This window comes from Leiobunum rupestre, chromosome 4 (genome assembly GCF_980474605.1).
Source record: "Leiobunum rupestre chromosome 4, qqLeiRupe1.1.hap1, whole genome shotgun sequence".
NCBI classification, from domain to species: Eukaryota; Metazoa; Arthropoda; class Arachnida; order Opiliones; family Sclerosomatidae; genus Leiobunum; species Leiobunum rupestre.
In genome coordinates, this window is record NC_143387.1 from 10,922,066 (window position 1) to 10,938,767 (window position 16,702).

Sequence of the window (16,702 nt, forward strand, 5' to 3'; positions counted from 1 at the left end):
GGCCCAAGAGCTTCATGAAAACCAAAGTTGTCAACGTCTACTGACTTCGCCAAAAAAACAAATTTATATCACTCAATTGAGATTTGAATTTTGAGTCCAAGTTCAAAACTGAAAAGTAACATCCCAGTATTTTCAATTTCCCACGTTTTGAGCCGAGTGGATTTAAAATATCAAAATCATCCAGATATAGTTGCAGTTGAAGCGTGTTTGATGAGAAATTGGAGTTCATTTTTATAAGGTTTTTGGAAATATCACCTTGAAGGAAATGTCCTATACACTGATTAGGTATTTTTGAAAGATCCGCGTGTTTTTCAATCTGAAGATCTGTTGAATAGAATTTTTGAATAACTTTCGAAATAGGAATATAATGAAAATAACTCTTCACTTTCTCGTTCATTGTTTCCGTAAAGGTAAATTGCACAGGTTCTATTAATCCATGGTCGGACTTGCACACGGAATTAATTTTATAGTTGGAAATAATGCTTTCAAAAGCTTCTGTAACATCTACGTTTTTCGAAAATAATTCGTTTTCTTCTATCGTTATATTTTTTGAACGCAAAACTGTTAGAACATTCTCCTTATTTGTTGCCAGAATTTGCTCGCAAAATATTAGTAAATCATTAGTGAGAGATTGTACTACAGTTCGAGGCATATTATGAGCTTCTCGATATTTTAGGATAATTTTGAAAATCGTATCTCGAATTTCTAACGGCTTCAACAATTTTTCATTCCTCCCTTCAGTTTCTGGTTCGCTTTCATTCAGATGCAGTTCTTCGTCACTTTCTTTATTTCCTGAAATTTTGTTTTCTTGAGGATCACCTTGAACGATGGGCGCCGGGCTTTCTACGCTACTCTTATGTTTATATTTCACGTGTCGATGGTAAGGTTTTATACTTGTGAAAGACCTTCCGCAATTATCTAGCCCACAAACTATACTGAAATTGCGATCGTGAGAATGCTTATTTAGCATATGGGTTAGCAGTATGGAAAATTTTTTGGCGTAAAAAGTGCACCTAACGCAACTATACAAACCGGAGGACGACATTTTATCGTATGTATCAAAGTAATAAAATTGCGGATAATTTTTTTCATTCTTATCGCGGTCTTATCAGGGTTAATTAAAAAATGTTGCTATAGCGGATGTTATAATTCCAGTTAAACAAATAATGTATTATTTTTTATAATTTAAAAAAAAATAAGTAAAACCTTTGTGCCGAAAGAAATTCGCGTAGGAGGCTTACGAGATTAGAACTTTAAGAGAGACTTCAGCCTTTGATAATGGTTCCAGGTGAGTGTTTTCGAGCAAAACCTTGGAGGGGGGGGGGGCGTTATCACAAGACTGCGCTACCCTTTTCTCCTCCTTCCAAGGGCAAAACCTATCGAACGCATACATTATTCTTCTTACTATGCTGAAGTTATGATTTAAATTTTTTGGTTAGCTCGACGAACATTTATTTAATTTTATCTAATATGGATCAGAGTGGCATTTTTTTGGTTTTGTGCTTTGGAGAACAGAAAAAAAAATTCTAGTTAAAGATTCCACTTATTCTTCATTGTTGGAACACCTGAAACGTGACGAATCCTTGAAAGATTTCGTAGGGCCAAATATAATTTATCAGGTAAGATACTTTTTTGTAAACTCTATTTATGAATTTATTTAATTAATTAACGGTGTATAAATAAGTTGTTGAAACCTTGGAGTGATAATAGGACCATAGACAAAATATCTACATAGCCTGGAAGGCTATCGATAAAATTTGTTAACAGTTTTCGTACGCTACGTCTTCTTTTCGAGGCGTGAAATAAACAAGCTGACCATCTGGTACTATATCATTTCTAAGACAGAAAAATACTAGGTGTTTCCTAAAGTTGTCTGTCAGGAAATAATAATGAATGAAAAATAATTACCTATTGAATCATAGACGAAATATAGATAGCAAAAATAAATGTCAACAATGTTAATCGATTAAACTAATTTTTTTAATCGAATATTTGATTTCCGGTACAGATAAATCTGATGTCAACAATCTATACACCGTTTATATATACCCTGCTTAGCTTCATTGGTATCCGCAACGTCTTGTTTGAAAATATTCACGCCTCGAATACCAGTCAGCCATTGAAAGTAACTGAAACATTTAGCTCCATAGGGCCTTCGAGTCTATGCATATTTTGTGTATGAATAGGACTACTACTAATACAAGTTGAAATTATGGTGAAAAAGGTATGCCAAAGACGGGGAAGGTTACAGTCGCTGGCTGGCTTTCTATTACGTCGACCGGTGACAGTGACTCACTAAGGTCTGATTTTTTAATGCATTTTTTCCCGTAATTTTTGGACCGAGCAAAATCTCTGTGTGCGCCGGTTTCTTTGCATTCCCCTTCTATTTAATTTAAATACAAATAATATAAATTAAATATTTTAAACGCATTATTGTAGGTGTATGATGAGGACGTTGAAGAATATGTGGACGTAGAGCAAACTACGATATTGAAGAACAAGATGAAAGTGAAAGTTATTTTACAGGTAAAAATGAATTAATATAAAAATATATAAAATATTAAAGGGAAACGATCCGCACAAATATGCTAGGCAGATATTTCAATGTCGAAAAAAGGTTTCGTCAGAAATTTGTGTTAAAAACATAAGTTTGATTCTGAGCGATATCGGTTTTTTATAGACTGCCCCGAGGTTAAGGGGTGTTCACAAATTACGTAACGCAAAAAACGAACATTGTGAACTCTCCCCCTCCCTCTCGCTACAAAAAAATATCAAATGGAAAGACCCCTCTTCCTAATTGATGTAACAAACTTCGAACCCCCTTAAATTATAATAGAATGGAACAGCTGATATGTAACAGATGCAAAATAGAGAGAACAATCTTTGCAAACTCGGTTGCTTAGAATCAGCGTTACGTGATTTATGAACAGCCCACGGCAAAATTGAAGGGTTCTACCCCAAAAAATGCATTTGAAACATTAGCTTTATGGAATTGTATTCGAGGAAAAACGGGTTTGTCTCAAATTTGAACCAAAATGATATTTTAAATGTCTTCCAATTCAACTCACGGAACGTTGTCAGTCCTTAGGGTGTGATGATTTAGATAAATTAGATAGACTATCAATAAAAGATTTAGCGTTGGGAGTAGAGAAAGTGTCATACTTTTGGTGTATTAAGTTACTTATGTTTAAACATATATGCTGTGCTATACCATCTGACCTAACTGAGTACTACATATGATAAAATGCTACTCAAAATAAATCGAAATTTATTAACTTGTTAATCTTTTTTTTTCAATATAGAAAAAGCGATTAAATGACAGTTCAGAATTTTCAACGGAAAAAAGAAGCAAATATTCTGAAATTCAACCTCTAGATGTGCCTTCTACATCGTCAGGCCCAGAATTGGTAAGACTACTTTAATATATTTATAGTAAATATATAGTCATATCATTCATTATACATTAATATTTTCAACAGGTCGACGTCCCTAAGACTGTTCCAGATGAAAGTGAGAATGAGGGTGAATTAATTGCCTGGTAAGCAAAACACTGGCGTATTTAATTATAGACTGAGAAGACTTAAGCTTTGGCAGTGGTGTACCCCTCACGAGCTGGCGGTTATTTATAGTCTTAGTTCTTAAGAGGGGGGCAAGGGTGGAAGACCGGGGTCAAGGCACACATGCCAATCGGCACCTAACACGTTGCCACGACACCACTGAGCCTAGGGCTCATAAGCATCTCCGGATGGGGGGGGGGGGGGGTGGAACCGGGACCGAGCGCTAATGATGGTAACTTGTAAATCGGTTTGAGATAATGTGAGACACACGAAGGAATAACAATTAATTATAATTAAATATCAACGATACGAAATAACAGTTAAATTGCTTAAATCAACTAAACACACTTAGTATAGTTAGTTAACATTTTATTATATTTAGTTTAAATAAATGTTTTGATGGTTTAATTTGTACGCCCTATGAATTGTAAAGTACTTTATTTATTCCATGAATGGGGTTCCTTATTTAAGCTCCGTCAAGTCAAAAAGTTGATTTCATGATTTATAATTTATTCTATAAATATTGTAGGTTTGTAGAAAATAGAACGGAAGATTTTGGAAAGTGTACACCAACTACATTTCTTATGAAGTATACTGTCCCCGAGTTGCCAGAAATATTAAGTAGCGCGGAGAAATATAACGCTCTTTCCGACCTGGAGAAAATTACAATGAACAAAGAACTTAAGAATATTTTGTTCAGTGATTTGATTAAAAGATATGGTTTGTAAGTAACCTAAAGTATATTTCCAACACTATAGTTTCGCACTGTAGGCTATTAAATATCTTTTTCAGGTATCCATACCACAAAATCGTTGCCGAGAAATTGGTTATGAAATATCCGCATTTAAAAACAAAGCCAGGACAAGGGCATGTAAGTTATTTTACATATTTTAAACAGCAAATTGAAATCTACAGTGACTTTTTCAATTTGCAGCAATTTTTAGAGCGCATTTAATTCCATTTTAACTATTATTTTTTTCTGAAATTTCTAAACAGGAAATGCTGTACAGGACTTTGAAAAACAAATTTAAAGGTTTAAGAAAAAATTTACCAAACCTAGCGATTGTGGCCGAACATAAAAAAAATATGGAAAAGAATCTTACAAAAATATATCGGCTGCCAGTGCCGGTTCAGATATTGACACCATCGTCAATGTGGACAGAGCTCAGGTGACTAGTCATTCTGCTATTTAACAGTAACGGTTTTGATTAACTACAAGATATTATTTATTTTCTTTAAAGCTTGTCGATATGGAAATGTTCGAGGACGAGGATAGCATTGCCGCCCACAAATCGTTAATGGCAACAGAATTAAAAAAAAGTCAAATAAACTGGGAGTTAATCGACACCAAAATGGATAAAACCATGGCGTATAGGAGACTGATTTTAAAATATGAAGATGTGTGCAGCGTGTTGCGAGAGTATCCAGCACTTTCGGACTCCCGACAAGTATGAAATAGTGTTGCGCTTTAATAAAATATCACATTTAATATTTTATCATTTAAACAAAGATTTTATTGGAATTTCGACGTATAACCAAAATTAACATCTCAAAAAAACTGGACGAAAAATTAAAACTGTTTTCTGAAAAGATTTGGGTTTTATCCAAAAAACAAGTGACGAATTTAAAAGCTGCAATTTTAGAGGAGCTAAAAAAGGAAACAGTGCCAGAAACGATACAGAGTAATTTTTTTGAATAAAAAAGTCATAGTTTTATAATAATAGTTTTCTTATATAGGTCTTAAGAGATCACTCACAATTTTGCTCATACCATCTCGGTTTAAAGAAAATCACGAGAAGTTTTTTTCCCCAAAGGTGACATCTCAAGATACCCGAAAGTGCCAGTTTTAGTATTTTCCGGGCAAAAAAATATTATCGAATACCGAATACGAACTGTACATCGACCAGTTTAAAGTTACCGATGTTTCTGGTTTTTACACTGCAATAACTTCTCTCGTATCCAGCAATTGGATATTCAATATCCAATATCCAGCTGAGTTATTTAAAACCTACAGTTTTATAGAATCTTTTTTTTAGAACTAAATTTCACGAAGTGCACTGCTCAAGTGAATAGGTTAATCAACACTTTGAAAAAATGATCTTTTGGATTATTTAGCGTTCTGTATTTGTATTTTATTACGGGAATTGAAAATAAAAACAATTATTTATCCTTTAAAAAGCAATCCTTTTCTCTTATTCTTTAAAACATTATACATTAATTTTTTAAACCGAGAAGGGTTTACAACAAGATGAAATGGGAAAGAATTTTATACTCATAATGGTGGCAATTTTAACTTTTACGAATACCATATGTGGTAGTTACATTTACCATATATGGTAGATACGAATACCATATGTGGTAGTTACATTTACCATATATGGTAGATACGAATACCATATGTGGTAGTTACATTTACCATATATGGTAGATACGAATACCATATGTGGTAGTTACATTTACCATATATGGTAGATACGAATACCATATGTGGTAGTTACATTTACCATATATGGTAGATACGAATACCATATGTGGTAGTTACATTTACCATATATGGTAGATACGAATACCATATGTGGTAGTTACATTTACCATATGTGGTAGATACGAATACCATATACGGTAGTTACATTTACCATATATGGTAGATACGAATACCATATGCGGTAGTTACATTTACCATATATGGTAGATACGAATACCATATGTGGTAGTTACATTTACCATATATGGTAGATACGAATACCATATGTGGTAGTTACATTTACCATATATGGTAGATACGAATACCATATGTGGTAGTTACATTTACCATATGTGGTAGATACGAATACCATATACGGTATAAATTTAAACCAGCAAAAAACCCTTAAGGGTCTTAAACGAACCCATTGATGGAGTCATTTTTGGACAAATCTGACCAAACCTTTAGTGGTTGAAAAACACACCATTATTTTTAACAGTGTACGGGAAAAAACCCCATGGATTTATATTTTCCACCGATGAGCTTTTTCGTCATAATAACGTTGTAAGTTGCTGAACGCTTTTATTAAGTCATCGGTGTTTTTTAAAATAGCGTACCATTAATAGTAGTATTGCGTCAGTAATGACGTCAGTCATCGGATAAACCGACTATCTCTTTCGGTGACTTCGGTGTCTCACCGATGACTGTCGTGACGTCAATACCCGAAATTAAAATGCCGTTCAGTAAACACCGGTGTCAGCGGTGACTCAGCGGTGAGCGTTTCTGAACGCAGCCCAGGTTAGTGTTTTTTCATCATAATTTTTATTTCCCGATTCAGTAATTATTAATTATTTTGCCAAGGTACTCATATTCTCAATTTGTAAGCTTGGTTCTAGTAAAGTTAACAAGCTAGCGAAGTCGATTTCATTCCACAAAGAACAGCGCTATTTCAAAAATATCTTTGTGGCGTCATTGCATGAGCATATTGTAAAACATTTACCCAATTGTCATACTTATGGTTTTCAAGTTACTTATGATTTCAGCGATATAAGCTCAATAAAGGTAACCCGAAATGATAAATCCTTTTTCTCAACATCTTTAAAGGGAGTATAATGTAATACGTCCGATTACGGATCATCAAAATTTCGTGTTGATTGACGTTTAGTGGAATAGGTCTGTAGGAGCCTCTGTTCCTACCACATTATTCCAAATGGGGCCGTGTGCGACTTTCTCATCGTAGCTAAGTGGAGGACGATGCTTCGTTCAAAGAAAATTGTGCTAAACAGCGCAAAGCAAAGACTTCTTTTATTACTGTCTCGACAATGAGTACCATTAATGTAAAATATTTCGTTTAAGGATTTTAATAAAAAGTGAGGTGTATTGGTTTTTTACAATTGAATTATTTGAAATTTTCTTGACATTTAATTGAATATACAGGGTGTTTTTTTTGCTCGAAAACGTTATTTGTTTTAAAAACTGTGTTTTCTAGAAAGTTTAAATTTTTATGGTACGTTATAAATGCCGGGGGACACTCGCCGAAAAAATTTCATCGATTTCGGAAATTATTTTCTTGTTTTTCCAAAACTTTATTTTTCACCACTAGGTGCTGGAATTAAATGGTCAATGGAAAACTTGTAGAGCGTCATCGAAAACATAAGAATATCGTTGGTTCGAAAAAATTAAACGAATAGTGTCATAAATTAAATTTACGTTTTTTTGAAAAAAGTCGGATAATTGTTAAGTTAAAGGTTGGGAAGAGACAGTAATTAAAGAAGATATCGTTTTCCATATACGTACAATGAATAATTTCCAAAAAGAATAAGAAAAATCAATTTATTTAACAAAATGCGACGAAAATTATAAGAATGGTTCAAATATTCCACTATACAAGCTTGAGCATGAACATTAAAGTTGTCAAAAGCATGTTGAATCATTTCTGGGGTAATTTCCCGGCAGGCGCTTATAACTCGTTGACGAAGTTCTTCTTGCGTTTCAACGGGAGTGGCGTATACCTTATCCTTAATGTAGCCACAAAAAAAGAAAATCCAACGGCATAAAGTCTGGTGACCTTGGTGGCCAAAGTATCAGTCCGTCTCTCCCTATCCACCGTTGCTGAAACGCGCTCACGTCTTTGAGGTAATGAGGTGGCACTCAGTCTTGTTGAAAAAACAACCTGGCTCGTTGGGCAAATGGAAGTTCGTCGAGCTGCTCTGCTAGTTAATTTTGTAGGAAATGTAAATAATTCTGCCCATTTAGATTTTGTGGCAGAAATACAGGACCAATAAGACGGTTTCCTACTAAACCACCCAAACGTTCAAGCGTCCAAACTGAAATTTATGACGGTGTTCGTCTGTCCAAATGTGGTGATTCTGGTGATTGTAAGGCCCATCTCTCGAAAACGAAGCTTCATCAGAGAATAAAATATTGCGGATAAATTGAGGGTCCCGGTCATTATCCACAGAATTCAGCAGCCAGTTGCAGAAGTTCAGCCGTCTTTGAGCGTCTCCATCTACTAAACCTTGGAGGAGCGTAGCTCTGTAAGTTGGTACTTATGTGCACGCAATATTTTCCATACACGTGTTTTACTACACCCCAAATCAGCACTTGCCGCAGAACAACTTTTACGTGGGTACGCGACAAAGTACGCCAACACCGTGTTCTCCAAGTCGTATTTACGCAGACCAACACCTCGAAATCTAGGTTTTACATGGGATAATTGACAATTTTAATAAATGTTTTAGAAATGGAAAATTATCGAGAAAAAATGACCATAGTACAATTACAAAGTACAAAAATTAAAGGAATAAACATTTAGCTAGCCCAACTTGTCACTTTTTCAAGTCATGTTTTTCAGTGAAAAATTCGTTTAATTTTTTTCGAACCAACGATATTCTTATGTTTTCGATGACGCTCTAAAAGTTCCCTATTGACAAATTAATTCCAGCACCTAGCGGTGAAAAGTTAGTTTTGGAAAAACGTGAAAATAATTTCCAAAATCGATGAAAGTTTGTCAGCGAGTGTCTTTCGGCATGTATAACGTACCATAAAAGTTTCAACTTTCTAGAAAACATAGTTTAAAAAAAACGTTTTCGAGCAATAAAAAACATCCGGTATAATATTTATTGAATAGGCCCATATCGTCACCATTAAATCAATTGAACATTTTTCACAACAGCTTTATTAGGATTTATACATTGTTTGTCATACATGTGAATATTTTCCAAATTGCTTAATAAGAGACCATTATGCTCGTAGATTGGACGTTGTAAAATCTAGCGGCCGAGGACAGAGATGCCCTTAATTCGTTCCCAAATCTAACGACCATCGAGTTCCGTACGGGGTACTTGGTTCCTTTATTGACGAAATAGTCCGCGACTGGTTCGACGCTTTCTCGTCCGGCATAGTTGTAGACGTCAATGACGTATTGCTCAATGTCCGGAGTGGTTTTTACACCGTAAGTAAGATAAACGGTCTTGTCATATTCGGAGACGAGGTGATACGATCCGCTGTTCGCTTTCCCCACGCAACGGTTGCATTTGGTTTCGACGGCTCCGGTCTTGCTGTCGACCTTCTTGTAGATCGCGACACCGAATCCATAGTACCAGTCGTAGGTCTTAGTCAAGTGATCGTGCAGAGCGCTGGCAATCTTGTCGTTAGAGGAAGAGTGGTACGTTGCCATGAAGTTATCGACGTCGTTAACGATGTAATTATTCATAGCTCGATTAGGAATGAAGTCGTAATAAAGATCGCTGGTGATTTTGTGCAAAGATGTTATTAAATCTTGCTGCGATTTTGAGTCCGCTTCCGTGGCATTTTTGTGGAGACCCATACAGTGGACGGCGGCTGAAGCGCCTCGTACGCTACAAACAAATTCGGAAATATAGATTATCGCGGAAGTTAATTATGTTATTAGCATTTAGACACGAGATATCATCGCAATTTTCCAAAAAATAGTAGAAAAGTGGGTCGCTAATCAGTAAGGAAAAAGACTGGTGCTTGAGACTGACTTGATTCATTTTAATCCCGTGAAATTGTGAGTGAATGTTTGAACTTGTATATCTATCTCAATTGCATACATTGACTGTCATAGGTCCAACCATTCGCAGTTATTTTTCCCATTGGTAAAGGGTGAACTTTTAATTAAAAACTAGCTAAAATGCAATTGCGATAGATTGCGCTTCGGAAACTACAATTTTAATAACGTAGCGGGTTGGTAGAGACTCGTTTGAGACGAAACGGAAACTGAACCAAGTTTCTGAGATATTATATTGGCTGCTTTGCTCTATTACACTAATAAGTCTTAAGTATAGTTTCAGCGCGTAATATTTTAATACTATCATCGGCTCCTGCTATCACCCAATGCCTAATTTTGGTGAATTATTAGCCGAAATCAGAAAATCGTCTGACATCACGTGCCACTAGGGTTTTTAACGTTTGTTAACTAACGTAGTGCTAGTTACCCCAAGTCTCTGTAAATCTTGGTGGTTGGAATGTGAAACTATTTGATCAACCGTAAAAATGGAACTATTTTTATGCCAGCGTTGGAAAAATATCGATAAAAAATTAATAGCACATTATCTTTCATATCTGGCCAATCGTATTCTGCGATTTTTCCAAGCATGATTTTTGGACTTGGGATTTTGAAATTTGAATTGTCAGTTTAGAAAATAAAACATGAGTGATAAATGCGCGAATGGGTCAAATCTTTAAAACTCTACCAAATCCTTCATATTTGGGGTATCAAATCAACGAGCTTAATTATAAAGATACATATGAACCCTTGTACTAAGGAATTGATTTACCTGTAGACCAACATGCCCTTCGCAAATTGGTTGCTGAATGAATTACGGTTGTATTTGTATATTTTAGCGATCTCGTGCGATGATTTCGTTCCCATGACGTAGAGCATGTCGGTGACGAACTTATCTCCCGGGAAGAGTCATTCCACGACAAATCAACCAAATTTTTTGAAATTTTCCACTCTACCTTCTTAGATTTGGATAACAATTTGCCTTAAGGGTTATTCTGGTCGAGAAATCCGATTTTCAAATTTTTTTTAATGTGCGATAAGCGGTTTTTGAGATATTCGCTCAGTGCCGTCTTTCCCATTGGGCAAATAGGGCACTGCCCTAGGGCCCCAAGGTTCTGGAGGGCCCCATTTCATTTTTATTTATTAAAAAATATTAAATCTTAAAAATATTGTTTTTCTCATTTTCTGTATTAGTATATTGTCTATTCACATAAAACGCAAATTTTCATCAGGAGCCCAGCTTTATCCTAAAAAGTATATATTTATCTAAAACATGTCTGCTCGTGATATAGACCGTGTTGACCGTAGAATATTCAAGCTCGGAAACGCCTGAAACCAGGACGATCATAAGCTGTCGTGTTTCCTGCTTTACTAAGGAAAACCGAAATTAAACTGTCTGCGACAAAAATACGTGTGGCTGTGAAGTTTGCGGGTTAGTACTACGGAGTTTTTACCTCTCCGAGGGGACAAACAAAGTCCCCTAGGAGGGGTTATACAACCAGCGTGTCTGTCTGTGGGTCTGTGGGTCTGTGGGTCTGTCAGGCCTGCGAACGCGTTCGCATTTTCGGTGCAAAGTGTAATCACTGCGTACGCAGTTTCTCAAAGGGTTGGCAAAACCACCGTGTGACGGTGAGCGTTAACGGATGCATTTGCGGTTTGGTTTGGATGGTGTTTTTTCGCTCACCGTCGTGACGGTTTGGTGTATTACGTTTTTGAAATGTTTATGCGTAGGTTGTGAGTGTTGAATTTGTTGTGTTTGTGTTCTGATGGTTGTGCATGTTGAGTCTGTTGCGTTTATATGGGCGTTTTCTCTCCAACTTCTTCTTAATGACTTTGGGACGGACCGAGTGCTGAGTCTAATGCTACCTCTCAACGTCCAATGGCAGGGTTTCCACCAGTTGTACACGGTATTCGTCTTAGTATCAATTTGCGATCGCATCGGGCGGGATTTGAACCCGAGACCTCCTGATTGACAGGCGGACGTTCTACCACAGAACCACCGACACTTGTTACGCCTTATTGAAAATTAGACCTTCAGCTTTATCGGAAGCGTATTTAATAGAGTACGAAATTTTGGTTTAATTGAAATAGAATTGAAATTGAAATTATTGCATCGAAGAAATTCTAATTTAGCATTTCTCTATTGATTAAAAACAAATGCGCCGCCCAGGTTTCGAACCCAGATCATTCGGCTTGGCAGTCGAGCGCTCTACCACAGAACCACCGATAGCTGCTTAGATTTACTGAAATTAAGACAGGCATCGTAAGCATAATAGGTAATAAAGTCTTTTTTTATTAATGAATTTATGAAGGCCTAATCTGGTTTTTTTTAAAGGTTAAATCTTGTTTTAGCGCAGTCAGCCGAGATTAGAGGGTTAAAGGGTAGACCCTGTGGGTGGTCCACTTTGTTAGTTTTTTTTGTTATTTATTTACGGGTATTATTAACGACCTATATGTAGTTGTGTTAATTCAAAGGAGATGATTTAACGTTAATTGCTTTAAGAGCTGGCGGTTAGTCAAGTGGCTCTCTGTGCTTGGTTTATGGTAGGGTTTTTGCTTCTTGTAAATATATTTGGTGTGGATCTTATTAAGCATTATTTTTATTTTTTATTTAAATTACTGAATGATCTGAATCATCATTACGTAATTTACGTTATTGCCTGAAAGTCCAAAACCTTTTAATCAATCTTAAACTAAGTACAGTAGACGTCGCGAAGAAAGTCTTTTATGTATAGACGAAACTACTTGAAAACCAACAAAATAGTACTCATGACCTAAATTAATTAATTTTTGTTTTGTTTCAAGATTAATTTTTATATAGTAGATACCTTTCTGTGGATAAGTAAAATGAAGCGGACTTATATGAGTGGATATGAAAAAAGGAAAAAAGCCGCCGCGGAGGAGAAGAAAATGAGTAAAATTCCAAAGCTAACATCTTGGCTCAAATCAGATGTAATGACAGTTACCAGTACCAGTACTTCTGAAAACGCAGCATCGCCATGTACATCCGATTCTGCTTCCTATCAAGAATTTAATCTAGTTGAAGAGAATTGTAACGAACCAGACATACCCGCTCCTGCAGATACTGGGGAAGTAATGAGAGTTCTACAACATGAAATAGCCGTGTCGTTTACTACAAAAGGCTTAGAGAGTTTCGTCACAGATATACCTGTTTCTGCAGATTCAAGGGAAATAGATTTTCCGACACCTAATCCTTTAACGGCTACGAAGACGGATTTGAAAAATTACGTCACAGATCCTGGTTTATGGTGTATTAAGGATAACGACACCTTGGAATACTGGATTCGGCAAGGACCAACTTCATGCCAGAACATTGATTGCGACTTTTCTAACTCATGCAGACTATATGTCGAAGTCGGAGGACAGAAAACTATGTCACGCTATTTATCTCAGAAGGTTTTCAATCGTGAATTACGAAATGGCGAGATGGTTAAAAGGGAATGGCTACTTTATTCACCTTTTCAAGGTCGTGTGTACTGCTTTGTGTGTCGTCTTTTGTCCAAGAAAGAATCCCCATTTGCAACATCTGGATTTAATGACTGGAAACACTGCATTTATATAGAGGCACATGAAAATTCAGAAGAACATCGCAACTGCATGACAGCTTATTTGATAAGACATAAAGAAATCGGAACTGTGGATTCCATATTAACTAAACATCATCGTTCAGAACAAGAATACTGGTATAAAGTGCTAACACGTGTGGTTTCTGTCATTCGCTTTCTAGCCTCAAGGGGTTTGCCGTTTCGTGGTGATAACCAAACAATTGGATCAACCAAAAATGGTAACTTTTTAGGTATTCTAGATCTTTTGAGCGAGTTTGACCCATTTTTAAACGAGCTTTTAAAATTGTACGGAAATCCAGGAAAGGGTCATACGTCATATCTTTCAGCAAATATTTGCGAAGAATTTATAGAAATTATGGGGCAAAACGTTCTTAGTGCTATTCTAGATGAATTAAAAATATCGAAGTACTATTCTATAAGTGTTGATTCAACTCCGGATATAACCCATATTGATCAACTTTGTTTTATCGTCCGGTACATGCGAGGAAGTGCAACTGTGGAGCGTTTTCTCAAGTTTATACCTATATTTTCCCATAAATCAAAGGATCTAGCCGACACGGTTGTGGATTTCTTAGACAAGAACGATATACCGTTATCTAACTGCCGTGGTCAATCCTATGACAACGCCTCAAATATGGCTGGGCGATATACTGGTTTACAAGCACGAATACGTCAGTTAAATGAGTACGCCATCTATGTTCCTTGCGCTGGACACAGCTTAAACTTAGTAGGATTAAAAGCAGCAGAGTGTTGTCAACAATCTGTAAAGTTCTTTGACTTTGTTCAACGTTTATATTCATTTTTCTCGGCATCTACACATCGATGGAATATTCTAGTATCATCTTTAGGAAAGAATCTTGTGGTCAAACGTCTGTCGGACACGAGGTGGTCTGCTCACTTTGATGCTGTACATGCCTTGCTTCAAGGTTACGAGAAAATTAGACACGCATTGGGTTCTTTATCAGGTGACATGGACCAAGATGTAAACGCGAGGAGAGAAGCCGTAGGATTACAGAAAAAAATGGATAAATTGGAAAAGATATTTCTAACAATTCTTTGGAACGATATTCTCGAAAAAGTAAACAAAACAAGTAAGGTCTTGCAATCGGAAGATATGAATATACTTACTGCTACAAGTCTTCTTGAGTCTCTGAAATCATATCTCCAAGAAATTAGAGATACATTTATTGAATATGAACTGAAGGCCAAAAATCGGTGTCCAGATTTGGATTACAGTGACGTGAACCGAAGGGAACCAAAACGAAGTGTACGTATAACCGCGTATGATGGACCAGAAAAAGAGACCGTTCTACACAAAAGTGAAAAGTTTAAGGTGGAAAGTTTCCTCCCTGTTCTGGATTCTCTGAAGTATGACCTGGAAAAACGAGCTGAAGCTTATTCAACGATTGGAAATCTGTTTTCGTTCTTTAGCCAATTGAAAACTACAACTTCTGATGAACTGATGGAAAAGTGTAAACATTTGGCTAATGTTTATCATGAAGACATTGAGTATAAAGACCTTTTAAGTGAATGCAATCATTTGAAGCACTACACTGACGAAAATTGTAAGACTATTAATGATTTGTACCGAAAAATAATTTTTGACGACTTACAATCAGTTTTTCCGAATGTTGAAATTGCCCTCAGAATTTTCATGTGACTAACTGTTCTGGCGAACGCTCGTTTTCAAGATTAAAACTTATGAAGACTCCGCTAAGAACTACTATGGGCCAACAGCGTTTGAACTGTCTTGCTCTAATTTGTTTGGAAAGTGACCTTTTAAAATCCATTGACTTTAATCCTATTATACAGTCATTCTTTGCTAAGAAATTTCGCAGATGTCACGTTGATGTAAAATAAAAATGTACTTTCAAAAGTTACTGTACAAGGTGACTCTATTTAAATTGTACCATTAAGATATTAAATTAAGTACCTTCTCTAACCAGGGTAAATATAAAACAAAGACTGTTGGTTGACGATAGACTTCGCACTGGAGGTTAGAACAAGTGAAAAATATCTAAAAATGGTAGAAAAATCCATCTAAGTATGTAGGAGGGGGGAAGCTAAACCCTAACAAATTCAGAAAAATTAAAAACGTCGAGAAGAACTCTGACCGATAGGTCTTCGAGTAGGTTAATTTTCGAATTGGAGGTTAGAAACTTGGTTGGGCTTATTGGGGGGCCCCGCGCACCGCTTTGCCCAGAGGCCCCCAATCATGTAAAGACGGCCCTGTATTCGCTATAGAACTTTACCAAAAAGGGCCAAAAAGGCCTGGACACCGAAAACTTGGAAATTGATATCTCCGTCAATAAAAGTCCGATTGTAATGGGATAAAGCTTATTGTAAAGCATTTTTCATATACAAACCAGCATAAAATTTTAAAAATTCTATATTGAATTTCTCAGTCTCAAAAAACAGTTTAAATTGTATGACCTTTGACCTTTACCTGTGTCCCCAATTTTAGTGAAATAGAAATATTGTTTTTCGAATTCCCCGTTTATGATTTAGTCGAAAAGATCAAAATCCCAAAGTAGTATTTTTAGTTCTTTAGAAATAAATTATTTTGTACAACCCCTCGTGCAGTTTTAGAGATATGGAACTTGGTATACATATCTTGTTAGTCCAGTCGATTTAAATTAAAAAAGGGGTGTAACTAAAAAAAATTTCAAAAGAATTTTTCTCTTTTGCAATGTGTTCCTAAAATCGGTCTGAACAGCCCCTGAAATTAAAAGTTATCCTGACTTCATGCTTTGAGATAAAAGGCTGAAATTTGGTGAATATACTTCACAGCTATAGGGGATAATTATAGGTTAAAGCTTTTCACCGCCGCTATCTTGGATTCAATATGGCGGACGCAAGTTCGGTGTAAATCTCGGAATATCTTATCAAAAAACCTTATAACATATGCAAATACTCTTGATATTGTATATTATCTATATTTCCGGTTTATCACGGGCTTGAACGGTAATAATATTTTCCCGCCATTCGTAAAATACACTATGGCGGCCGTTTCACCCTACAAGAGTGAGAATCACAATTGTTACTGGGACGATTTAGTTTGGAC

General features: G+C 36.1%; 3 protein-coding genes across 3 annotated transcripts; 2 read left to right on the top strand and 1 right to left on the bottom strand.

Annotated features, from left to right (window-relative positions):
- Positions 1 to 1,218: 1,218 nt before the first annotated feature.
- Positions 1,219 to 5,488, top strand: LOC149946385 (uncharacterized). Its single transcript, XM_090172878.1, has 11 exons — positions 1,219 to 1,288; positions 1,440 to 1,619; positions 2,440 to 2,526; positions 3,303 to 3,407; positions 3,480 to 3,538; positions 4,087 to 4,281; positions 4,350 to 4,428; positions 4,554 to 4,726; positions 4,799 to 5,005; positions 5,068 to 5,239; positions 5,295 to 5,488. Exons 3-9 carry the CDS (start codon positions 2,503 to 2,505, stop codon positions 4,854 to 4,856), a joined length of 693 nt encoding a protein of 230 aa, XP_090029004.1. The 5' UTR covers positions 1,219 to 1,288; positions 1,440 to 1,619; positions 2,440 to 2,502; the 3' UTR covers positions 4,857 to 5,005; positions 5,068 to 5,239; positions 5,295 to 5,488.
- Positions 5,489 to 9,229: 3,741 nt separating this feature from the next.
- Positions 9,230 to 10,953, bottom strand: LOC149946386 (uncharacterized). Its single transcript, XM_090173038.1, has 2 exons — positions 10,824 to 10,953; positions 9,230 to 9,881 (listed from the first exon to the last, which is right to left on the bottom strand). The coding sequence occupies exons 1-2, from the start codon at positions 10,928 to 10,930 to the stop codon at positions 9,251 to 9,253; spliced, it is 738 nt and encodes a 245-aa protein (XP_090029164.1). The 5' UTR covers positions 10,931 to 10,953; the 3' UTR covers positions 9,230 to 9,250.
- A 1,945-nt stretch (positions 10,954 to 12,898) lies between these two features.
- LOC149946387 (zinc finger MYM-type protein 1-like) lies at positions 12,899 to 15,298 on the top strand. The gene has a single exon (XM_090170720.1). The coding sequence runs from the start codon at positions 12,899 to 12,901 to the stop codon at positions 15,296 to 15,298; it is 2,400 nt and encodes a 799-aa protein (XP_090026846.1).
- Positions 15,299 to 16,702: the final 1,404 nt, after the last annotated feature.

Excerpts from the sequence above, each read along its gene's own strand:
- LOC149946386 (XM_090173038.1), bottom strand. The coding sequence starts at position 10,930 with ATGCTCTACGTCATGGGAACGAAATCATCGCACGAGATCGCTAAAATA. Across the intron at positions 9,882-10,823 it reads AAGGGCATGTTGGTCTACAG|CGTACGAGGCGCTTCAGCCG; the intron begins GTAAATCAATTC and ends ATTTGTTTGTAG.
- LOC149946385 (XM_090172878.1), top strand. The coding sequence starts at position 2,503 with ATGAAAGTGAAAGTTATTTTACAG. Across the intron at positions 3,408-3,479 it reads CATCGTCAGGCCCAGAATTG|GTCGACGTCCCTAAGACTGT; the intron begins GTAAGACTACTT and ends TATTTTCAACAG. Across the intron at positions 4,282-4,349 it reads TTGATTAAAAGATATGGTTT|GTATCCATACCACAAAATCG; the intron begins GTAAGTAACCTA and ends TATCTTTTTCAG.
- LOC149946387 (XM_090170720.1), top strand. The coding sequence starts at position 12,899 with ATGAAGCGGACTTATATGAGTGGATATGAAAAAAGGAAAAAAGCCGCC.